At 43.2% G+C, this 24,861-nt stretch overlaps 2 protein-coding genes across 3 annotated transcripts in view; one reads left to right on the top strand and one right to left on the bottom strand.

Annotated features, from left to right (window-relative positions):
* EBF2 (EBF transcription factor 2) overlaps window positions 1-24,861 on the top strand; it is a 197,277-nt gene that overhangs the window by 14,887 nt on the left and 157,529 nt on the right. The window lies entirely within an intron of this gene.
* LOC128576263 (translationally-controlled tumor protein-like) lies at window positions 7,470-8,313 on the bottom strand. Its single transcript, XM_053578273.1, has one exon. It carries the CDS (start codon window positions 8,199-8,201, stop codon window positions 7,683-7,685), a length of 519 nt encoding a protein of 172 aa, XP_053434248.1. The 5' UTR covers window positions 8,202-8,313; the 3' UTR covers window positions 7,470-7,682.

Here is a 24,861-nt window from a genome sequence, read left to right as displayed (position 1 = left end):
TAGCTTGACCTACCTTGTGGTCCCTTAATTGAAAACCTTTGGAGTTTATAATAGAGGATCTCCCCTTAGGGGTGTAGTTCTCCGTTTCCCAAGACTAAACCCCAGACTTGGAAACTTTTTCCCTGTTAAATGACTCCCTGCCTTAATCTCTCTAGAAATACAAATTTACTTTTTATTTTCAGTTTTTTTTTTTTTTTTTTTTTTCTGGCATGCTTTTGTGAATTCTCGGGCAACCACACCCCTCTCCAAAAGCCAGGCCAATGTACAGCCCGGTAGGACGTGCTGCTGAGTCAGGGGCCGCTGGAAGAGCCTGCCTTCTGTGTAAAAGTGTGAGCCTGTGTGTGTGTGGAGGGGGGCGGGAGTAATGTTTATATTTATTAATTTTTAGGGCAAAAAATCCAGAGTCCCTGTCCAGACAAACCAAAAGCAGAATAGTACAACACAAAAACAATGATGAAACACAGTTCTTATTGTGTTCTTCAGCCTAGATCTTGTCGACAAAGACCTGTGTGGGAAATAAAACTAAATAGGCTTGCTGATTACATTGTGGTTTCAGAGGGAAGCTCCATTTCAGCCTCGTTTGTCGTGAGCTGTGTTCTCTTCAAACTCTCCTCTCTCTGGAAGCTTCTTCTGAATATCCATTGATCTCTGAGGCTCAGGTTAACTCCGTGATTCATGAGGAGAGGATTTTAGAGACAGTCTTAATGATGTGGGAGGAGGAATGAGAGTCCATATTACTCCTTGCAGGCCCCATAAAAAATCAGATGGGTAGAGAGGGCAAAGGTTCCTCTTGAATTTTTGTAGGTTGTCCCATCTGTGTGCACTCTGGTATGGTGTTTTTTATTAAAACAAAAGTAATAGCAACAACAAAAACTCAGGTCCAACATATTTCTCTCTCTTTTTTTTTTTTTGCAGTTTTTTTGGGCCAGGTTTGAACCCGCCACCCCTGGTATATTGGGCCAGTGCCCTACTCCTTGAGCCATAGGCGCTGCCCCCAACATATTTCTCAAATGCAAAATATCCCAGTCTTTTGTCTTGTGACATTCGTCTCAAATATTTCTGAGCTCTGTTCCCAGGAGGACAATTTTGAATGTATTTGGTCTTTTTTTTTTTTTTTTTTTTTTTTTCTAGAAGCCAGATGAATAGCAGAATGACTACCATCCAAAGGTTTACTCAAAAATATCTGGGCTTTAGTTGTTCATGGTGGGGGGGCAGGGAAGAGGTTTCTGACATTATTTTCCATTTTTTAAAAAAATGCAATTGTGGTAAAATATATGTAAGCTGAAACATAGCATATTAAAACCATTTTTAAGTATGCAGTCCAGTGACATTAAATACATTCACATAGTTGGACAACCGTCACCATCATCTGTCCATAACACTTTTTTGTCCTGCAAAACTGAAACTCTGTATTCATTAAACAATTCCCTGCACCCCCTACCCCCAGCCCCTGGCACCCACCACTCTATTTTCTGTCTCTAAGAATTTGATTATTCTGGATCCCTCACATCAGTGGAATCATACTGTATTTGGCTTTTTTGCATGTAGCCTCACATCCTCGAGGATTCTCCATGTCACAGCATGTGTCAGTATTTCATTGTGTGTATGGACCACATTTTGTTCATTCATCTGGCAAAGGACACTGGGTTACTGGACCTTTAGGCTATTGGAACTATTGCTGCTGTGACCGTGAGATATACAATTACCTGTTCTAGTCCCTGCTTTCCGTCCTTGTGATTATATATCCTGAAACGGAATTGCTGGATCCCATGGTAATTCTATTTTCAGTTTTTTTAGGGACTGCTATATTGTGTTCCATAGAAGCTGAACCATTTTATGTTTCCATCCACACTGCATGACCCAGCTAGTTTCTCCACATCCGTGTTATTTTCCTTGTTTTGTTTTCTTCTGCTCCAAGTCATCTTCATGGGTGGGACTCCTATTTTTTGTTTGTTTTGTTTGTTTGCTACCATCTGGGCATCATCCTAACTGCTCATCTCAGCTCCCGTTCAGGCTTCTCACGAGCCCTTCTTTTGCCACCTGACACAGCCTCTTCCTGCCCCTCTCTGCCTCGCAGATCGCCTCGTTCCGTGGAAGTGGATGTTTGGGTCTTCCCTCTGGGTCATACTTGCTACTTCTCTCTCGAGTGTTCTCGCCTATTTCTGGTGAAGTGCTGTTTGCAGGAGGGGAGCTTTTACAGCAGTGTTTTCAACCTATTTTATCTCATGGCACACTTGAACTTGTAGTTAAACTTCCACAGCACACTTAAATGATGTTGCTCACACACACACAAAAAGAGTAAAAGAACAAAAAAAGAACATACTTACTGTGCTTGGAACTTTTTTAAAAAATAATTTCATTAATGGTCTTTAAAAAATTTTAAGCCACACCTAAGTTCCTCTTACAGCACACAGGTTGAAAATCATTGTTTTAGAGAATCCCGGAGGGGAAGTGAAGCCCTTCCTTACCTGTCACGCGTGCTGGGAAATGTTGTACCAATCCTCCACACTTGGGACACTTTCTTTCTTTTCTTTTTTTTTTTTTTTTTTTTTAGAAAAGTCTTGTCTTTATTTTTAATTTTTTTTATTAGTATTAGATCATAGCTTTAAAGAAAGATGGAGACTTTACCTCTTTCATCTTTACATGGATGGAGCTGGAACATATTCTTCTTAGTAAAGTATCTCAAGAATGGAAGAAAAGGTATCCAATGCACTTCTTTTTTTTTTTTTTTTTTTTTTATTTATCAAACCATTTCGTAGTAATCTGTCCTTGATTTGTGGTGTAGACTCTGCTTATAATGTTAGTCTCCATTTCAGTACGGAAGTAGTGTTTGGGTAGCATTTGAGTGGAACTTTAGAGGGGATTTATTTTTTTTATTTTTGTATTGTTTGGAGTTCATGGAGGGTACAGAGAATTAGGTTACACTGATTGCCTTTGTTAGGTAAAGTCCCTCTTATAATTGTGTCCCGCCCCCAAGGCCCAGCATACTCTGTGGTCCTAGACCACTCAGGCCTATTTCAAGGGCGGTCACTCTGTTCTTTTCCCAGGAAATGGGCAAGTCACATATGTCACCAGTGACATCTCCTGCAGGAAGAATCCTGGCTCTGAGATAAGACCAGGAATGAACATTTACCTAACATTTAATTGGCACTTACTGTGCACTGTGCATGGCACTAAGAAATTTGTGCTAATTCAATCTTACTACTTGATACAAATCTCAATGTTATGAAAGGAAAAGAAAGCCTTTTAAAAAAATTTCAGATTAATATGCGGGTACAAATGATTAGGTTATATTACTTGCATTTGTTAGGTAAAGTGCAAGTTGTAGTTGAGCCCTTCACCCAGGGGGTGTGCTGTACAACCTTACATTGTGCCTTAGGTGAGAGCTTCCCCATCCCCCCTCCTTCCTCCCTCTCCCCTTTCCCTCCTTCCCCACACTCAAATATAATTGTGTTGGAAAAATCAGTCTTAAGGAGTTAGTTAACTCAGCCAAGGTCACATAGCCAGTGCCAGTGAAATAGGATTCAGTCAATGGGTGAAATTTACAGAGAGAACAATTTTAGTACAGTAGAAGGAAAAACGTTCCAGAATTGGAAGTTGTTGAATTTGAAAAGGTCTGGTCAGTGTGATATGGAAGAACTCCCGGTGGGAACATTCTGTAAGAATCTGTCCTCTGGGCAATGGTGGGTGTCATTTGACATTGAGATTGTACTTGTCTCCCAGTGTGTGCCAGCCTCGGAAGCCGGGGAGTGAGGGCAGGGCAGCAGGAAGGCGCAGGATCTGGACCTGCCCCTGGCCCTGGGTCACTCCCTAGCCAGCTATCTAATGTTACAGAGGCCGTGAGCTGCCTCTCTGAGCCTCAGTTTCCCTATTTGTAAAACAAAGTGCGTTGGGTTCATGGGTGACCTTTACAAGTACCTTTGAACTCTAAATTTCTCTGATCTAGCCGAGGGCCCAGGTTTGAGGACCAGGCATGCTAATTCATCACCCTTGCTCATCAATAATTCACAGGAGCTATTAATATACGTGTCTTCTCTGCCCAGACCCTCCATCTTCAGTGAGGGTAACCTGGTGTTGCGAAGACATTACAAAAGCCTGGCTCCAGGCTATTTTTTTTTCTTTTTGTGAAAATTCCATTCCCTCCGGGAGAGTTTAGACTTTTTCACTAAAAACCACAGATTATCTATCCAATGTGAATGCATCGTTCTTTCACGTCTGCCTGCCTTTGTTTCCTAGCAAAACCTTTGTTCGTTGGCTGTGGTCAGGGAGACGCAGGTAGGAGAAGGGACTCTGCTAATTTCTATTCTAGAAAAAAATGTCCCTGTGGATTGAAGCTCCTTACTGGATGATGGCCAGAGCCGCGTGGTAAAGAAAGAAACAGAATTTTGTCCAAGAAAATGACTCTCCTACGACTACAGAGACGGGGCTGCAAAGTAGTACAGTTCACTTTTGTAGTTGAGTTCATTTTTAAGAATTACATTTATTGCACATGGCCAACTAGCCTCCCTAAACTTGCAGAGTTTTTTCTTTTTAATTTCAGGTTACTCTGAGGATATAAACAACTCAGTTACCATGTTTGGATTTGTTAGGTAGAGTCTCTCTTGTCATTGAGTCCCACACCCAAGAAGTGTGACGTATGCCCTTACATTGTGCCCATTAAGTGGGAGCACATCTATCGCCCTCCCTTCTCTTCCCTGCTTCCCCTTCATTCCCCCTCCTCCAACTTGAATTGGCTAATAATACTGGCTTCATATTAGTATTGAGTACATTGGATACTTGCTTTTCCATTCTTGTGATAACTTTTCCTGAGAAGAATGTGTTTCAACTCCATCTGGGTTGATACCAGACATGTAACATCTCCATCCTTTTTATGGCTGAATAGTACTCCACGGCATACATAGACCACAGCTTGTTAATCCATTCCTGGATTGGTGGGTGTTTAGATTGTTTTCAGATTTGACACAATTTCATTCCATCATTCATTACTTAGTCATTCCTTATGTTGTTTGGTTATTAAGCAAGTGTTTGTGAATGGCTGTGCAAGGTCAGTAGGGAATATGACAGGTGTACATAGTCCTCTTCCCATAGTCTACAAACAACTTAAATAATCACACAAACATTTATTTACAAACTGAGAAAGTACTCTGAAGTCTAAGTAAGTGGATGGTAGATAGGTTCCAACTTTCTAGTCCCACACTTTCTTTGTGAACCACCTACTCCATCACACAGACCTTGACGATTTCTCCTTTTCTCCCTCTGTTCACACCATTTCTACCTGGAACACCACCCCAAGCTCTATCCCAATATAAATACCACCCCCTTTTCAAGACCTAGTTCAGATTCTACTTCATCGAAGATATCCCTTTTTATAGCCAAAGTCTTTTCATTTGTCACTTGGACATTTATCACATCATGTCTATAATTGTTCAAATGTGTGTATATCCTTTTACCTATTTGTGCTTCCCTTACATTTCTTTTTTTTTTTTTTTTTGTGGTTTTTGGCCAGGGCTGGGTTTGAACCCACCACCTCCGGCATATGGGACCGGCACCCTACTCCTTGAGCCACAGGCGCCGCCCTACTTCCCTTACATTTCTATTATAAATCTTAGACCATATGGCATTTCAGTCTTGATTCCAATATTTATCAGCTATGTGAGGGTGTTATATATAATGCTACATCTTTCCTTGAGTTGTTTTATTAATACTTCAATGCAAAGTACCTAGGTAGTGCATGACAGAACAAAAGCTTAAAAAGAAAAGTTAGAGCACTTATTATCCTGCGTGTCATATCCGGTATATGCAGGGGCTTGGATACTATAGAAGCTCAGGATCTACAGAAGGTACCAAAAAAATGTGTATGTATTTTAAGAAAAGAAAAATCTGTATGAATATTGTAGTACTCAAGTCAGGTTTCACTTCTGCGATTATAAGGGATATGACACTGTAAAAGACAACAAACATTATTGGTAGATATGAAGTACTAGGATTTCAATATAGTTTTTTCCCCTTCAAATGTGTATACATTCTTTTGACCCCCTCTGTATGAGCTGGTACATTCATCTCTGCCAAGCATTGAAGAGTTTGGCTGACTAAGACCTTGGCCAGTTCCTACAGGATTGTTCTTGTATTAGTCTTTTTTTTTTTTTTTTTTTAAGAGACCGTTTCATCACTCAGAGTGCTGTGGCATCACAGCTCACAGCAACCTCCAGCTCTTGGGCTTAGCCAATTCTTTTGCCTCAGCCTCCCAAGTAGCTGTGACTGCAGGTGCCTGCCACAGCGCCCAACTATTTTTTTGTTGCAGTTTGGCTAGGGCTGGGTTCGAACCCACTACCCTCCGTATATGGGGCCAGCGCCCTACTCACTGAGCCACAGGCACTGCCCTGTTCTTATATTAGTCAGTAACTGCTTATAGGTGACAGCTGCTTAGTGATCTGACCTCCTGTGGCAGGTAGGTACAATATGGTGACAAGGTTGGATATGCAGGCTTGTAAAACAGAATGAATCCTTACTTATTCAGCAAATATTTATTGAAGGCCTATTATGTCCTGGACCTTGCAAGGTGGTTTGAGGGATAATTAGATCGAATACACATAAAATTTTCCCATCGGGAGCTTACAGTTTCCTTGGGAAAACAAAGAATGTGCAAATGCAACTATGATGCTATGCAGAATGCAAAAAGTAGAGCGGTGCCTGAGGCTCAAAGGAGTAGGGCACCGGCCCCATATGCCAGAGGTGGCAGGTTCAAGCCCAGCCCCGGCCAGAAACTGCAAAAACAAACAAACAAACAAAAAAAACAGAATGCAAAAAGTACCATAGAAGAATAAAACTTTGGAGGATCCGAGATGATTTCCGTCTTGGCAGAGGTAGGTGAGGAGATGGTGCAGTTAGGGCAGAATAGAATCCTGGCAGGAAAATGTAAGCACTCACTGTGGAGGGGAGAGAATTCCCTCAATCTTCTCATAGTTTCAGAGGTACATGGATATGTGTGAAGGGAAGTGGTAAGAGGTTGGAAATATGAGTTGGGTCCCAATTTTGGAGGCCTTTCTATGCCCAGGTGTAAACGTATTTTTGACATTTCGTCGGCGATGGAAGATATAGGGGGATTTTTGAGTAGGCCACTTTCTTTTTTTTTTTTTTTTTTTTTTTTTCCAACTGAATTAGTCTCTTTTTATTCTCTTGGTAATTTCTTCCACAGTCACTACTTCCGTTGTAGGTGATGAAATGTGTTAAGGCTCCACATCAAGTGTTGGCACTGCTATGAGCATGGTCTCTTCCTTTACTGTAACTCAGAATTAAAACTTTTGGTTCCTTTACATTCCAGTCTCAGGAGTGGTTTCCACTGTAGAATTTATCTGATGACAGTCTTATGCTTTCTAGTAGTGGACTACAACCAGTCTCTAGCTTCTGCAGGAACACTATAGGATGGATTTAGTTTAGAAGTGTATTAAACTAAAAGGCATTCTCTCGAATGAGTTTAAATGCATTTTATTTTTAAACAACCTACATGACATGTTTTTCCTTAAAAACAATGCCTCCACTCCAAATAAATAACGGTCAAAATAAATGAAGAGCTCAAGATGACATCAGTCCCGTTTGTCTTAAGTCCTGGTGTTGTGTGGATGACAAGCAGCAGCCAGTTATGATGACAGGTGATAGATCCAAATTTGTAATAGCCAAATTTGTTAACATTTTTCCATTTCTAAACCATCCTTAAAGAAAATCATATATGGGGTCACACCATCCTCACGGTAGTCCAGGAGAGCAACCATGCCATCTGGATTCATGTTTTCACCAATAAAGAGCTGGTAGTTTTTGAAATTAGCCAGGATGTGCTTGATTTGTTCTGCAGCCCCTGTCATAAAAGGTTTTACTCTTTCTGGTCTCTGTTCTTCAAGTTTGCCTTTGATTGACTTCATGTAATCTTTGATGTACTTCTTGTAGGCTTCTTTTGTGAAGCTGGTTTCCTGCAAGTGATGGTTCATGACAATATCAACACCAGTGATAACTGTGCTTTCGGTACCTTCGCCCTCAGGTCCTTCAGCGGAAGCATTTCCACCAATGAGCGAGTCATCAATGTTACCCTCTGTCCTACTGACCATCTTCCCCTCCACCTCCAAGCATAGGCCGTCTGCGATCTCTCGGATCTTGTAAATGTCGGAGAACATCTCATCATGGCTGATGAGGTCCCGGTAGATAATCATGATGGCGGCTGAAGGGAGACAGCGGCGGCGCTAGTTTTGCAGGAGGCCGGAGCTCGGAGCGAGCGCGGCGGAGCCGGAGCAGCGCTCGGGGGGAGGGGGGAGCGGGCGGAAAAGCTGAGTAGGCCACTTTCAAGCTCAGGCTGGTATTTTTGGAGAGATAGCTTTGAGGATGGATTAGAAATCAGAGAATGGAAATAGGGGAGCCTATTAGAAAGTCAGTTTTTTCCTGCCAAATACTTTGGGATCAGTGACTGGAAGTGAAAAGTCCATTTTCTTACCTCTTCACAGCCCATTGCGTTCCCTCAACACACACCCCACTCCAGAGCCTTTGTGAGCATTGCTGCTTCTCCCCCAGGAGTGCACCCCTTTGTTCACTGGGAAGCTCAGATTCTTTGCAAAGAGCTGCTGTTGTGCCATCTGGCAATCTGTGAATTTTTTAGTAGCCTGGATGATTGTGAGAGAGCAGAAACTCTGAAGCCAGAATCCAGGCCATTTATGAACAATTCTTTAGAAAAGAGGGGAAAAGACCCAAACCAGTTTCACCAGCATGAGCCTCCTCTCATTCAAAGTGCTTGCCTAAGACCTCTGGATCGATTCCCATTGAAATCAGAGGACCCATGGAGCACATGCGGTTATTCAGGACAGATAATGATACATTCCAACTTCTAGCTTCTTCCTTATAAAATTACGTAATGTGATTACAAAGCAGATTTGATAGGAAGAGGGTGACACAAGGGGTGGATGAGAATGGCACAGAAATAAGAAATAGGTGTTTGTCTTGAGAAAAGGTATCTCTTTCCAAACTTGTCTAACTGGCTTTGGGAGGAACAAAGATTCTGGAGCTTGGGAAAGTTTATGATAGGACTTCATACTCCCCCAAAGAGGACCTTCCAGAAATTCCGGCTATTTTCTTTCCTTTTCTACGTGAGGGGACAGGGTTAGGTAAGTTCTTTGGGTCTATTTTTGACCCAGCCAAGAGACCAAGAGGACAAATGATTAGGAAATGAGACACATATTCCAAGCAGATGAGAAGGTAGTTATCTGTAGATGATTTGCAGACTTAGGGTTCCACCCGCTAGGACTTGTACCGATTGTTATTTGTTGCTTTCTTCTATACGTTGGCCTGGAGTTGCAGTAGAGAGGGCATTTGATCAGAAAGGGACGTGGTTGAGGGACAAGAGACTGGAAGCCTTCAGCTACCCTAGACCCCAGGTGTCAGCATTTCGTCAGTCTGGACTGGATCATTAACAAAGTGGTCCTTCAGGAGGCTTTTCTCTAAACTCAAAATGTCCAGTGAAGGCAAATGTTCCTGGCCTCTTTGGGAATACCAAGGAGCCAAAGATGGCAAGACATGCTGCAACTGCTCTCATTTAATAAGAGCTTTTGAGAAAGAATTAAGGAGAGAAAGTCCTAAAGGAGGAATTGCAGGGATGGGACCATTGGATTTAGGCCATCACTTTGAGGCTCACACCTCCATTGTGTTAAGGCCCAGAGGAGCCAGGACTTTTCAAAAAGAGAACTAGCAAGATGGCAGGGAGATTAGGGTCAGGGCCATTAGACCTGTGAATGGTGCAGCTACCTGTATCCCCTCCCATAAAGCTCAGAGGGATCTCTTTGGAGATGAGCAGTGAGCTTTATTTTTGTGCTTTGAGCAGAATTACACAGGACATTTTCTGACCCATTGAAAGCTAACAACATGCCTCAGTTTAGCTACCTACTAGAGATGCCCTCCCGTGTTTCAGAGGAGAAAACCCATTTGAAAATCAACCATTTCTGGAGCTATGTCGTAGGTCAAAGACTCAACTGGGAATAGGGTCAAGGTCTCCAGCTTTCAGGACAACACTCAGGTGCTCTTGGCAAGGAGATTGACATAGATAGGTTGTGTCTGAATTACAAAACGTCTAACAGGGTTGGAAGATTTACTGGTGGTTTGGAAGGTTCATCCTTTTCCTAGCACATGCTGTGGGTCAGGCCAATATTGTTTTATTTATGTATGATCAGTGATTTTGTGTGTAGCCAGTTTCTTTGAAAAAGGCATTTTCTTACTTTAGAAGTAAGGTAATCTCACAGAGAAGAGATTTATGACACACAGGCTGGGGACTCAGAGTGGCTATTATCCTTGTAGTATGATAATGATGATAGTAAAATCTGGCATCACGATGGGTTTGGCTATTTCTCTGGTATTCAGTCATTAATTCATTCATTCTTTTCTCTCTTTGAATCTGGAGTTTCCTGATTTACCAAATAAAGATAGAGGACGTGCAGTCAAATCTAAGTATCAGATAAACAGGAATGTGTTTTTTTAAACTAATGTGTGTCCCAGTTAAATTTCAGATAAAACATGTTTTTAGCAGAAGCCTGTCCCATGTATTTTCTGGGATATACTTAAACTAAAAAATGAGTCGTTGTTTATTTGAAATGTAAAACTCACCGAGCATCCTCTACTTCACATGGCAGGCTTACCTGAATCTCCTTTTCTTATTTGAAGACTAGGAAAGCAACAGCCCTCTCCTCTCAATGCCTGGAGGGGCAGGAGAGATGTTGTGTGGTCATGGCTGGCCCCAGAGGCAATCAGCACTTTGTGTGTGTGTGTGTGTGTGTATGTGTTTCCATCTTTTATTGGGTGTTCATCATCTTTGCCTTCACATTTTTCTTTGCCTTCACATCTTTGCCTTGATTCACATTTAGAAGATTCATTTACAAGGCAGGTAGGTGAGCAGAAACTATTGCTGGGATCCATCAGCCCTTTTCCTGCCATTTAATGGTTTCTCCTCCCAGACTGCCCCCCACCCCATGTTCTGTCTCTTCCCTCCCGTTTTGTCACCTCCTGGTGCCTTGGTCTCATGCTCTGTCTAGACCCTGCTTTATGGACTTGTCACCTCCCCTGGATTGCTTTTGCTTAGGGTCCGCTGTCCGTCCCCTGCACACTTTCATTCTGACTTGCCTGAAAGCTTTTGTTCAGCACACCCTCCGTCTCCTCCTTCAGCGCTTTAAACATGTGGGATTGTTTAGGCTCGAGTGGTAAATTGCACAGAGTTAGCGGTAAAGGAGAAGCTGCCCTCTCCCTGGCTGGTCGTGGCTGACATTTGAACAAGAGCCAGACTTGACTTCGATTTAACGCTACCTGTTCACTTGACACTTGCCCAAGTAAATGTAGAGTGGCTAATGCATTTTATCATCCAGATGGTGAGTCACCAAATAGAAAGTAACTACCCTGTAGACATGTGTCTGGATACCTTAGTGAACTTAAGAAAAATCTAACTTTGAAAATGTGATGTCTTGTAGAGTCAACCCGTGTGGAAAAAGGGAAGGCAAATTTTAAAAGCCTCTGCTTTTTCCCTTGCTTCCCTTTAATCCACCTCCCTTAGCTCAGTCCCTCTTCTCCCCTTGCTCTACGCCCTCTGTTTGGGGGGGGTCTCTCTTGCTTTTTCTCCTGCATTTCAAGCGGGATGTCTTATCCTGATTCCCAATCAGGCAATCGGAAACATTTCCCTTAGCAACTCACACCCTGATGCCTCTCTCCTATGTCCTCCCGTCTTTCCATTCCCTGATGAGGAATGAAATGCTGGTCTCACTGTAGGCGACTCATTTATAGCTTTGGGTTGGCGGTTCCCTCTTCAAGTGGCGTCCATTGAGCTTGTAAATTGTATTGGATCAGTGAGCCCATAATGAGACCTCTAAGCCCAAACAGTGGAAGTCTGCTGGGATTTTATTGTTCATAAAACTTCTTCCCTGGGGAGGGATCGAGTCATTAGGTGTGCACTGTGTTTAATATTTGGTCATGGCAGGAAGCAATAATTTTCTATTTTTATGGTGGCTTCTGAGTTTTTAAAGCAATTGTCTAACTCCCATCACTGCAATTGAAAGCAAATTAACTAGACAGCCAGGAAAGCCTGAGTGAGTACGGTTTGGGTTGAGGGTCCATCTTGCTTTACACCTTTTTCCATCTGTGCCTGACCTGTGATGTCCCCAAAGACTGGCTGGAAGAAATATTCCTTATCTGCAGAGGAGGTAGAGCTGTGGACAGATAAGAATCTCTCTGACAAGTCCCCCCCGCCCCTTGTTCTTTGAGACATTCAGACGAGAGGGGTGCCTAACATCTTTCCAAACTTGTGCCACCCCGAAAGCGTCCATCTCCTTATTTCTTCACCCCTGGTAAAGCAGGTGGTTTTGATGGTGGTGCCCATTCTGAAGACTTCCAATTTAAGCTTAAAGGTAGCTTCCGGTTACTGTGTAAGTTCTTCCTGCTTCAGGGAGTGGGAGAAGGCTTTGGTCTAGAAACTTCTGAAACAAAGCCCAGGGCTGTAATAAATGTAAGTACCTGTATATCACAGGTTGGAGTTATTGATGAGTTTCTATCATCTCAGTCAGGTGGGCGGGGCGGCCCTGTGATGTCAGAACAAGAGGCGGGGACTTCTGCAGCCATGGGCTCAGCTTCTTTCTCCCCATAGGACAGACGGCCATAACTGGCAGTTACCCCACAGGTCATGGGGTCAGTGGCCCATTGAATTCTGGGTACAGTCTACCCTGAACACAGGTTTATGTGCCCTGGAACTGGGGATCCATGATGGAATTCTATGGACAAGGAGAAATGAGCAGAAGAAACCCAATTGCTTTGATCAAGATGCTGTCAGAGTATATCTTGGTCTCCTTAGCTTATTTGTACCACTAGGAATCTAAAAACGAATCTTTTGTGACGTGCTTCTTTGGGACATCACAACCCAATCTTTTATTTTTCCCCTGAGTTCTACAGGCCTAGTGGGGAACCAGTTGAGCAAAATTATCATGTTGGACCCGACCCACAAAGCTGTGGAACTCTCAGCTGTTACTCAAATGGGATGACCCTGAGAAATACTTCCTAAATGCTTCTTAGCATTTGATGCTGAAACTTGTTGCACATTAGTGAGTTCCAGGGCCAATTAAGAAACCTTGGGCATGGGCGGTGCCTGTGGTTCAGGGAGTAGGGCGCCGGCCCCATATGCTGAGGGTGGCGGGTTCAAGCCCAAACTGCAACAACAGAAAGGAATAGCCGGGTGTTGTGGTGGGAGCCTATAGAAAAAAAAAAAAAAAAGAAACCTTGGGCTAAACGCAGAAAGCCCAACCCAGGAAGTAAATACATGAAAGGATCTCCCTGCCAAACTGAAATTCATGCATACCCATCCTCTGAAATATTACGTTGCTTACAAAGTGAGATGGTGCCTGGTACAGTCCCAGCATTACATTCCCAGTGTTTGGGTGTTCTGAACCTTATTTTCTGCTATGGACTCCATTGATGGTTTAGCAAATATCGCGAACCTATTATACTGTGTGCCTTGTCTACATTTAAAATGGAAGGAAATGGTAAATTTGCGTTAGGGGGTCAGTGAAAATGGTATGTGTTATTTACTCATCCAAGTTCATGGACTGCAATCTACAAACACACTTGGGAAGGTAAGGTCCATTGTGTTCTTTTTCTCCTCTTATCCCTTTGTTCTCTCTCTTCCCCCCTTTCCTTTCTCCCTGCTTCCTTCTATTCCCATCCTCTTCTTTCTCCTTTCCTCTCGTTTCATGTCTGTCTGTCTTCTGCCCTCCTCCCTCTGGCTGCCCGTCCTCCCCTCCCTAAGTTATCATGGGCTTCACTAGGAGCCAACTGACAGCGTGTTTGTCCGTAACTTAGCCTTGGCTGTTCTGTGGCTCTCAATGGCCCATTTGTTTGCTCCTGAGAAAGGGAAAAAAAAAAACAACTTTTCCAACCTATGAGTTCCCTTTTCCCCCTTGGGATCCTTGTTTGAATCTTTGCTGTAAGATTTTTTTTTTCCCCTGCTATGAAGTACCAAAGAAATAATTGCCTTATCGTTAACAAACAGAACCTGGCTCTTATCACCCCATACCCCAGAGCCTTGGTGCGAAAGTTGGGCCGTGCCAAGTGCGTGCATTAACCTGATACGCAAAACCCCTTTTCAGAGCCAGTCCTTAGAGGATGCTCATTGAGGGCGTTTTTTGTCGAGAGGTGGCACGGGGAAACCACTTCTTATAGCACTTGGTGCCAAAAGAGATTGGCTGGCGTTTACACCCCTGTAACAACAAAAAAGAGTGTATTTTTTTCTGGGAGGAACATTTTCAGATCGTTGTAATTGTCATTGGCAATGAGCAATACTTGGAACTTGATGCCTGTGGTGGCCTCACTAGAGTCTTAAAGCATCCCTTGGCAGAGTAGGCTTTTTTGGTGAGCTGTGGCTTGTCAAAGCAAACAGATGGTGAAAAGGACCAGGCCTGGATACCCCCATGGCCCTGTGGAAGGGTCTGACATGACCTGGAACCCAGACCAAAGTGTTGGTGTGAATTCTGAGTTTGTTTTTGGAGCCGCCCAAGCTTCCCAGGGGAGGTCATGTGCATCTGGGAGCAGCCTCTTCACTCCCACCTGTTCATGCTCTATTTCATCCAAGACAGGGATCTGCCTCTGGCCGGGTAGATGGTGGTATCTTCTCCTCCCTTAAGTAGATAGTATCATTTTTGGAGAAACTGAGCATGAGGCTGGACTCTCTCTCTTCCAATCTAGTCTCAGAGCAACCCAATTTCTGGTGTCTTTTTCTGAAACAGAATTTCTTTTGCACAGGCTAGAGTGCCGTGCTGTTAGCCTGGCTTGCTTCAATCTCAAACTCTTGGGTTCAAGCAATCCTCTTGCCTCAGTCTCCCAAGTAGCTGGCACTACAGATGTCCCTTACAATGCCTGGCTGGTTTTTCTATTTTTGCTAGAGAGGGGGTCTTGCTGTTGCTCAGGCTGGTCTTGAACTTCTGAGCTCAAGCAATTCACCAGCCTCTGGCAGTGTGGCACCACCACACCCGACCTTCTGGTGTCTTTTGGATGTTTAGACAAGGTGGGTGCAAGAAGAACCTGGGAAATATTCCCACTGGGGTCAACTTTTGAATTGCCATCTTTTTATAAAACATTTTCCCTATTGGGTCTTTTTAAAAATAAATAAATGAGAGAACTGCACAGCAAAACACATGCAAAAATGATATATGATGTTGTATCAGCTTCAGCTTCTGACAGGGAGTCTCAAAAGATCCTTGGAGAAGCTTTTACTTAGGGGTGGGAGAAATCTTTTTCTTAAGCATTTCCCAGCATTCCTTCCAGACATCTGGTTCTCTCATTTTCTTTTTGACTTCTGTGCCTTTTTTTCCAAAAAAAAAAAAAAAAAAATGCACAACTCCATGACTGTCATTATTTTTTATTATTTTTAACCATTTAACTAAATGTGCTGAATAGTGATCCCACGTGACATCTTGTCTAAAACTCATTTGACCTTCAGAAGTGATGACCTTAACCAATTTTTACTGGCAAGTGTCTTGACTTTATTACTCAGGAGACGGTTTATTTTTGTTCCTTAGAGAGTGAGCAAGAGAGAGTGAGCTTTTCTGAACATCAAAGAGAAGCAAAGAGCAAGAAATTTCTACCCATCTCTCTATTGGTGTAAAACTTTTCACTTTCCCATCCTGTTGTATTATCATTCTCAGCGTCCTTATAAAAGCATAAATAAACAAGGTGAAATCTCACCCATGCCTCCTGTAGCCACATTTCCCTCTTAAAGCATGTGGGCCCTCCTCTGTTTATACTTTGAAATTGGATTGCTGAGTTGGAGCATTGTCTAATGGAACCATGGTATTATTTTCTTTGGCTCTTGTATGAGTTGAGGCCAAAAAGGTTACATACAAAATAATGAATGAAGAGTGAACGCAAACTAGGTTGATCAGCTCTAACTTCAGAAGGCATGGACTGAGTTAGAGGAGCTAATTTGCAGTGACTATTCCCTGCTATCGCTGGTCTATGTTACCCAAACCCAACCTAAGTAGACAGAATGGTGTACAGTCAGCAGACCCTGGAAAAAGCTGGAAAAAGGTCTGAAATGGGAATGAGCATAGTAAAGGAGTGGCTGGGATGGGGTGGAGTGAGAAAAATCAGCAGAATAGGGTAAGACCGTGCTACCTCCCTCTCCCTCCACCGAAGAGCCAGTGTAGGCTTCTGGCATCATAAATCTCCCAGACTGCAAACTATTGGAAGAAAAAAAAAAATGTTTAAGCTGCAGCATTCTACCTGGAAATGAAATAATTCCCTGCTAGGTTATTTGAGGTGATATGTTGGGGAAAACCTTAGGGCCTTGACTTAGAGTGTATCTTCTGGGTGGGGGCTTTTTAGGTGGCAGGGTGTGTGGTGTCAGGAAGGGGCCAGAGCTAAGGGGCTACTATGTGCTTGAAACTGCTGCCCCCAGGGTCTCCTCTCCCTTAGGAATATAGCTCCTTTGGTCTGGGTTTTGCCACAATCAGGATATTTAATGATGGTTGGCCAAAGGCTTGACCAAGTCACCAGAAGTTTGTGACTTCATTAGTCCACCAAGCTAAGGAGGAAATCTCTCTCTCTGTATAGATATGTAGTTTGTAATGTGAATTCCTAGAGCATCAGTAGATACCATTTGAATCTACTGATGGTACATCTGATACAGATATCTACATACCAAGAATGACTCTCGTAAAGTCAGTGGAACCTCAAATTTACTCTCCATGTCACCCCACCCCAACATGCTTGCTCTCATGCCGTTGCAACCCCCACAATGCTGTTGATTTGGTTAATTAATCAACTATTTGGCCAACCCACAAGTGAGGGGTGAGAGCCTAGCAGTACTCGGCACTATGGTAGTAGTTAGAGGTGGTGAGGGGATATGGTTAGGTGAAAAGGCATGGGCTGTGGCAGGGGAAAGGTGAGGACTTAGGCTTTCTTGATTCTATCCAGGCTTATTTGTGTACTGAAGCGCTCTGAAGAGACATTGTAGGTTTCTTTGGCTCAAACTTAGCAGTTGGCTCTGGAAGTCATGTTGCTATTGTTCCTCGATTGTTTTTTCTTCTGTGGTCACCATTATTTTCTTGGCCTCCCCATCACAAAACAGAGGTCGCAGCATCATGACCTTTTCCTGGTGGAATGGACTGCTGGAGAAGTCACACGGCCAAGTTTGCATCGGGGGTCCACATTTGTTTCCTCCACTCTTTTAATCAGAATGCTCATTTAATTCTATTCCAGCACCTGTTCAGCAATTAACACCCTACGATTTGCATCTTACCCTGACATTTGCTATCTTTCCAATTAGTTTTTATATCAGTATAATTAGGTAGGGTTATTACAGTGCATCAGGCAGGGTCATGGTTATTCCCAAGCCTTTAAGCGCTTCCCCAGATTTGTTTAGGGAAGCCACTAAGGGCAAATGGTTGATTAGGATCACTGTTTTTCTTCTTCATTCAGATCAGGAGAAAACTGTTTCCCCATGTGGCTCATGAAAGATCAGGGAAATATGTCAACCTATAAGAATTAGTATTATGTAGTTCATGACTTTTGGGTGAATGTACAGAGGATTATAAATAAGGTACATAAGAAGGGTGTACTGCAGGCACTTTCTATGTGGGGGCCAAGGCGAGGTCCTCTCTCACTTGCTTTGGGTTATCAGTGTCAAGGACAAAGGGGAAACGTTAAAGAAAATTGAAACGTTCAAAGTCAACTTTTCTTTCTCTCTCCCTGTGTGTGTGTGTGTGTGTGTGAGAGAGAGATTTTATTCCTGTTGTGCAAAGGGATAAAGTAAAACCAAACTCAAAATTCAGCCAGTATCTACATCAATCAATCATTTAAGTTTGATTTTGTAAATTTAAATTACTTTGAGAATATCTGAAGAAACAAAAACCCTCTCTACACCCTCTCCCCCACCCCAGAAGTAAAATCAGAGGGCAGAAGTTGCTTGAGCCATTGGTTTATTTATCATATCTAGATACTTGGAACAATGCCTAGATCTATAATATGGGCTGGAGGAATTGTCACCTGTTATAAATGGAATGTCCGGAATAGGAGCTAATCTTTGATCAATTAAGATTTAAAGTATATGCATTCAACAGCGTATTATCCTATTATGTACTGTAATGTATATGTGGTATTTCCCCAGATATGTCTCTCTCAAATTCATAGTTTTCTCATACAGGTCCAGGTCATCTACAAATGTATAGGTCAAATTCCATTTCCCACAATGCTAAAATCCTGGAATTCTGAGCGTTGATTAATTGTTGGAAACAAACAAAGGCTTTGAAATGTTTCAGAAGAGTTTGGATTCTGGTGGGTCTGCTATAGTTTTGCATCTGACTCCTGTGGTTTCCGGGAAAGAGCCTGCTGCATTGGAGGGGTGACAGCGATCTCCAAACGTTGCATCTGATACAGTTGTTGGAGAAACAGTGCCATGATTGATGGGGGATGTAATAATGCCAGGTTCCTTGGGGAGAGAATTTTACACTGTCTGATTTCATATCGACAAGGTTTTCTTTTACCTGTGATACAAGATTGCATGGAATCATCTTGTTGTGGCTTGCCTCGATTTTTTTTTTTTTTTTTTTTTTAATAGTGAGTAGAAATGGGATTTTAGGGTAGTGTGGATCAGAAAGCCAGGGAGCCAGAACTGTTGTAACTGAAGCAGTTGGATTTGCTACTTGGAGGTGTCTGAAATGAAAAAATCCCACATGCTGAATTGGGATGCTCTGACTGTTTCTCCCTTAAGAAGGAAAGGAGAGGTGATAGTGGCAGGATGGAGGGAGAAGGCAGAGCTCAGAGGCACAGAGGAGCTGCCTCCACGTTGTCCCGCCTTCCTCTGCAGCGTGCGTGACACAGCCGAGCAGGAAAGTAATGGAACCGCTGGTGAAGTCCTGCCCATCAGTTAATCCACATCTATGAAGTAGGATTGTGTGTTTCAGTGTGATGTTTGGGACAAATGTCCTTAGGGCCTTGGCCTCAACCGTCACCCCAGTGACACACCCCTCCCCAGTGCGTTATATACAGAATTTCACTCTCCATTTGTCAGTCATCTTTCTAGATCCCCCTCCCCACTCCTACTACTAAGCTAACAGGATTTGTGTCTCTCTGTTCTTTGGCTTATCCTCAACATCTAGAATGATGCCCGGCGCATAGTAGGTACCAGTGAATGTTTGTTTAATGAGTGACTAGCAGAATGTTTGTACCATGGAGGACTTTTTTTTTTTTTTTCCTGATAGAGTCTTGCTATGTCACCCTTGGTAGAGTGCTGTGGCATCACAGCTCACAGCAACCTCCAACTCCTGGGCTTAAGCGATTCTCTTGCCTCAGCCTCCCGAGTAGCTGGGACTACAGGCACCCGCCACAATGCTGGGCTAGTTTTTGGTTGCAGTTGTCATTGCTGTTTAGCAGGCCCAGGCCAGGCTCGAACCCACCAGCCTTGTTGTATGTGGCCGGTGCCCTACTCACTGAGCTACGGGTGCTGAGCCCATGGAGGACTTAGTTTAATGCTTCACAGAAAAGGTAGGCAGTGTGGGGACATTGGGAGTGTACACAGTACACTCTAGGAGCAGGAGACGGGGGGGGGGACAGCATTTTCTCTCCTCTGCTCGCCTTGCTGGGACCACCTGTTTGAAATTTGGCAAACACCACCAATATGGAAAATGTCTCAGAGGCAGAGCATACCTTCATACCCAAACTGGTGACTATGTCCATTAGTGGAAAAGTTAAGAACCTTTTCCCATCTCGGCTCACACTTGATCTTTTTCTATATAGATTTCTTCTTGGAATGCAAACATACTTTGTGTAGATGAAAGGGCCCGTTTTATATAGGAGATCCCCACTCTGGGAAGAGAGCAGGCGTGATAATGGCAGGGAGGGAAACAAGCTTTGTATACATCAGGAATCACTTAGGTGAATTTTAATTTGGGATTAAGGCAAATTTCTCCAGCTACTTCAAGTTAGTTATTTTCGATGGCATTTTTCCTTATATCGTGTTCCCACAGATCCCTGTTTTTATGTAATTAAAAATACATTGACCCGAATGTTCCCTACACGGGTGAGTATGATATGAACCTTAAGCAACATCCTTCTCGTGACCAAGCCGAAGCTGCCTTGCACAGAAATCTCTCTGGTACGTCTCACCTGTGACTTCCTTTCCACCAACCCACCTTTTGATTTCAAGGCCAAAAATCTATTCCTTTAACTCAAATCTGTGACACAAGACCTCTAGGGAAATGATAGGCTGGCAAAGAAGTGGCAGAAGCAGAAAAATAAACAGGGCATGGTTTTTTCTCTTCTGTCTTGGAATAAGAGTGGGTGAATTGACTTCTAAAGGTGATGAAGTTTCTTTTCCCCACTTCAGGCTTCTGAGGCTTTAAGTTTTCAAGGCTGTGTGCGTGTGTGTGTGTGTGTGTGTGTGTGTGTGTGTGTGTGTGTGTGTGTGTGTGGTGTGTTTCAGACCTTTTCAGGCTTTCAAGGCTGCCTTTGTACAATTACCACAGTGAGGTAGGACAATATTAGGCCACTCTGGAGAAGTCACTCTTGGAGGGGACGCTTGTCTGGGTGTCTGTTTATGATCGATGTTACCTATGATGCTTCTGGCTGTGCACAGGTCCCAGAAATATGATAACATGTTGATTAAAAAAGTCCAGATAAATGTTATTTTCCCTGAAGACGCCTGACAGATTAGAGAATCACACCAGGGAGGGGTAGGAATGAATGTGGACTTGATTCGGCAAAGACACACTTTGAATTCTTGATCACAGTTCTTTCCATAAGGCACCATCCTATAAAGTGTCGGCTGGTTAAAGACCTCCTGGGAAGCTGATCTGAGTTTTAGCTGAAGCATCTCTGCCTCCATCTTTGCTGTGGCCGTGCGTATAGCATCGGACGCATCCTGCCTGGCCATTAGTATTTATGATGGGCAAACTTTGAGAATCAGGGCAGGGAAAGACAGATGTTTATTGGGAACCCAATAGGTGAGGACGGCATTTAAAGCCCTTTGAAATGGAATTTAAAACAAGGGAACGAGAGGCATGTTCCCAACACAGGCGACATGAAAACAGTTCTTTTCCTTGTCTTCTCCTTTTCTTCTTTGGACTTCTTTTTCTCCTTTTTACTAGAACAAGTTGGTTGTTTTACACATGCAGCCTAAAACTAAGAAACCGTAGCTTGTGTGAGTGACAGCAAGGTTAGCAACGTCATCAGTGTAAATAATATTGCCAACTGTATGCAATTTCCTTGGGAATGACCCCAAGTTACCAGGATGCAATTTCCACTGCTTTGGTAAGTGTAGTTTGCCCTTACCCAGAAAGAGCCAAGCTGATCAACGGTCAAGTGCATGCTCAGAGTGGAGTTATTAACTTTTGCTCCCAGTATGAAGGTAAGGCCACATTAGAGAGATACATATATGTACACATGAACGTATGCACCCATCACACATCTGTATATTTGTATGCACACATATGAAACGAAGTTCACATCCTTATTTTTCTGCAGGTAGCAATATGTCTGTGGGCTTTTTTGGTGTGGGCAGGTAAATGTCTGCCCATCCAGGCCCTGGTCCGTTAGCTCTGTGTTCACAGAACCCCTGGTAAGGAGGGGAAGGAGCTGCCCACGGTGGGTCTGTCGGATCCGTGGGCACCAGGGAACGTTCTCTTCAGCGCTGTGCCCTCCCATCGAGGCAAGGCGTTCCGAGATGTCATAAATAAATAAAGAACATTTGCCGTTGTTTATAAATCAATTAATTTGTAAGTTGAAAGGTCACACAAAATATTTAGAGCTCTTGGAGGCAGCTCTCAAGCTGCAGCACGGCGGCCGGGCGGCAGCTGTCAGGATCGTCCCGGCTTGGTGCTCAGCTGCGCGTCCCTGGGTGTTTTCTGCCGGGAACGGATGACCGCCTGATTAGTCGCTACTGGGTCTTGTTCAAGGGAGAGCTCTGCATGGTTGCATTTTAACACCTTCTCCACTAAGCAGGAGGCCAGCACAGGGTGCTAAATTCCTGTCTGTGGCTGTCTGTGAAATAAATCTGTGTGTGGTGCCGTTCCAAGCTGTCAGCAGTGGTTCGCCCTGATGGGCCCCTGAAAAGAGTTTCCTTTCGGTCTGTGGAACAGTGAGCAGCCACTAGGGAGCTGTCTTTAGCTCAGATTTCAGAGTTAGCTCATTAGACCAATAACAGCAGACACTCTCTTAAACATATTCACAAAGTTATATTATGAGAAGGGGGGAAAATGCTGGGGCCAGACAATGCTAATATTGGGTTTCCCCTTCCCTTCTGTATCAGCCGAGTTAGGAGATGGGAGGGCTCTGTGACCTCAGGCTCCTTTTCCTTTTGGGTCCTCCTCACTTTCCTTTCTGATGTGTGGCCTATCTCCGTGACAAGTTTATTTATAAAAGCAAAGTTTCTTCCCTTCCTGGCTGGGCAGGAACTCTCATCCATTTTCTCCATTCCTACTTAATAGGAGTTTCAGCCAACAGTATCTGGAGTGGAGGGTGTCCAGTGGAATGGTTATTTCATGTTCTGGCTTCTCTCCTTGTTCTTTAAATGCGTGTTTTTCCTCTTGGCTGAGGATACTGGCAATCTCCTCAGATATTTATGTGAGATTCACAAAACCAAGCCAGTCACTAAATTTCTGACCAGGGTATCTCCCTGCAGAGCAGTTTAATCCTCTGCTCTTTAGTTAACTTGTTCAACTCTTCTACTTGAAACATTCCAGAATTTTTTTTTTTTTTTTTTTTTCTCTCCAGTTTTTGGCCGGGGCTGGGTTTGAACCTACCACCTGCGGCATATGGGGCCAGCGTCCTACTCCTTGAGCCACAGGCACCGCCCATCCAGAATTTCTTTACCTCTCTGCCTGGCTGTTACTGTTGCGTGATTGCTCTCTATGCCAGATACCACAGAGACGGGTTTGCCAAGTTGCTTAGAGACCTTTAATTTGAGGGCAGTGATGACTTTGAGAACCACAGCTGGGAGAAGCAAAATCTACTTGGTACCTAAGTTGCTGGTATTTTGCAGCGTTTGCCTATCAGTAAATGCTGTCTACTGTTGAGATGATTATTTCTATGCTAAACATTTTAATTAAAAAAATTTAATTCTTGTTGGCGGATGGATACTAAGTACGTGCTTGCTTTATTATTGTTGTGGCTATTTATCATCATGATATGTGATCTGATTCGTGACTGGTAATGCTGGTTTCAGCGTAAGGCATAGATCTGCTGGAAGAATTCCCCGGTGCTCACTTCAATAGAACATGCTGAATACGTTCATACTTGGCCTTAGCACAAAAGTGATTCTCTTCTTTCTGAAAAATAATAATAAAAAAATCTTGGGCAAAGTGTGTTCAGCTATTGTGAACTCCAGGAAAGGCGAAGAAAGAGCAGAATAACTTTCTTCCTTTTTTTATGACAAATTCAAACACCCACTCCCTATTTTTTTTTTTCCTCCTTTTTACTCATGGATAACTTAAAAATGGCTCAACTTGAAATTTTCCATGTGTCCAGGAAAGCTCTGGGGAATTCTGAGGATATGTAGGCAGGAAACACTTCAGAATATATAAGCAATCAAAAATTTGTTTTCGGTTTGTGAGCGTGCTGTACAAAATATCACAAACTTTTTGGCTTAACTATTGTTTTTACCTGCAATTTTATACATAGCATGTATCACTGCATTTATTTTAGTTTTAGTTTTATTTTCTGGAGAGGTTGATAAATAGGGCTAAGGGTAATTTGGTTATTCTAGAGATAGACAGTTAACTATGTATTTCTATATAGAGTAACTTTTTTTTCCCCCCTTTGTTTAGTTTCTAAGGAAACAAATGCTTGGGTTGTGCAAAGCAAAGATGATAAAATGCTGCTAATTTAATTTGGGTATTAACATTTCAAGCAAAAGGAAAGAAATAAAATGTGAAGCCTTAATTCTTCTCCTGACAGTACTCAGCAGCTTTTCAACAGAGAATTTTTCTCTATTAATTACAGTTATCTCAGTGAGGACTTTGGCTGTTAACTTAGTAGGTTGATGAGCTGAATACTGTCTTGAGTGCTCAGATACCACCTGGTCTGTCACTCTGTGCCACCAACAGGCTGACTTTTTGCTCTTAAACAGTGGCTTGAACATTAATTGAACCGCGTGGACCATGACCTCATCAGATCCCTCTCAGCTGAGCTGAGCTTGCAGTCATCAAGGCAGGACGTGTTTTGCGGTGTAATCGGTCAAATGCAGAAGAGGAGGAGTGTGGAGGGAACTGCAGTTCGAGGAGAAAATGTGTGAATTTGAGATATTAGACACACTGTGATTGTGAATTTCCTGAGGAGTGGTGGTCTCCTTGCAGCAAAGGAGAGTCTGTGAGCTGTAAATACTGCTTGGGAAAAAACAGACACACACCCGTGTGTCACTTATGTCCATCTTGGACGAAACTGGTGAAAACTAATATTGACCTCGAAGATCTCCCAGGCCCTGCTGGTCATGATGATTGCATCAGAATTGGGGACAGAGTCTCCCAAGTGGATTGAAATATTAGCCGCTGTGAACAGCCCAAATGTAGGACATTTGAAACGATTTCACTTGGAAAGTATGCAGTGATGTCTTCTTTTTCCGGGAAAATCGCTGAGATAGCTGGTAAAATGATGTTTGAGGGAAACCTGGGGTCCTGTCTCTTTTTAAGTTGTATCAGGCTGGGGTTACATGTGTCAGTGGTGGCTGCCTTCTCCGAGGGTTGTGTGTGTCTGTGTGTCCAGGCGTTTGCACACACAGAAGGTCCAAGTGCATGGTGAAGTGATGGTTCTTTAGGGGTCACAATCCGTGTTTTTGATCGAGGAATAATCCAGGGTGGTCCCGATATTGCAGCCTGG

This window comes from Nycticebus coucang, chromosome 24 (assembly GCF_027406575.1).
Source record: "Nycticebus coucang isolate mNycCou1 chromosome 24, mNycCou1.pri, whole genome shotgun sequence".
Classification (NCBI taxonomy): Eukaryota; Metazoa; Chordata; class Mammalia; order Primates; family Lorisidae; genus Nycticebus; species Nycticebus coucang.
Note: the sequence above shows the minus strand (reverse complement) of the source record. Positions and strands in the feature narration are given on the sequence as shown.

Coding starts and splice junctions, on each gene's coding strand:
- LOC128576263 (XM_053578273.1), bottom strand. CDS start 8,201: ATGATTATCTACCGGGACCTCATCAGCCATGATGAGATGTTCTCCGAC.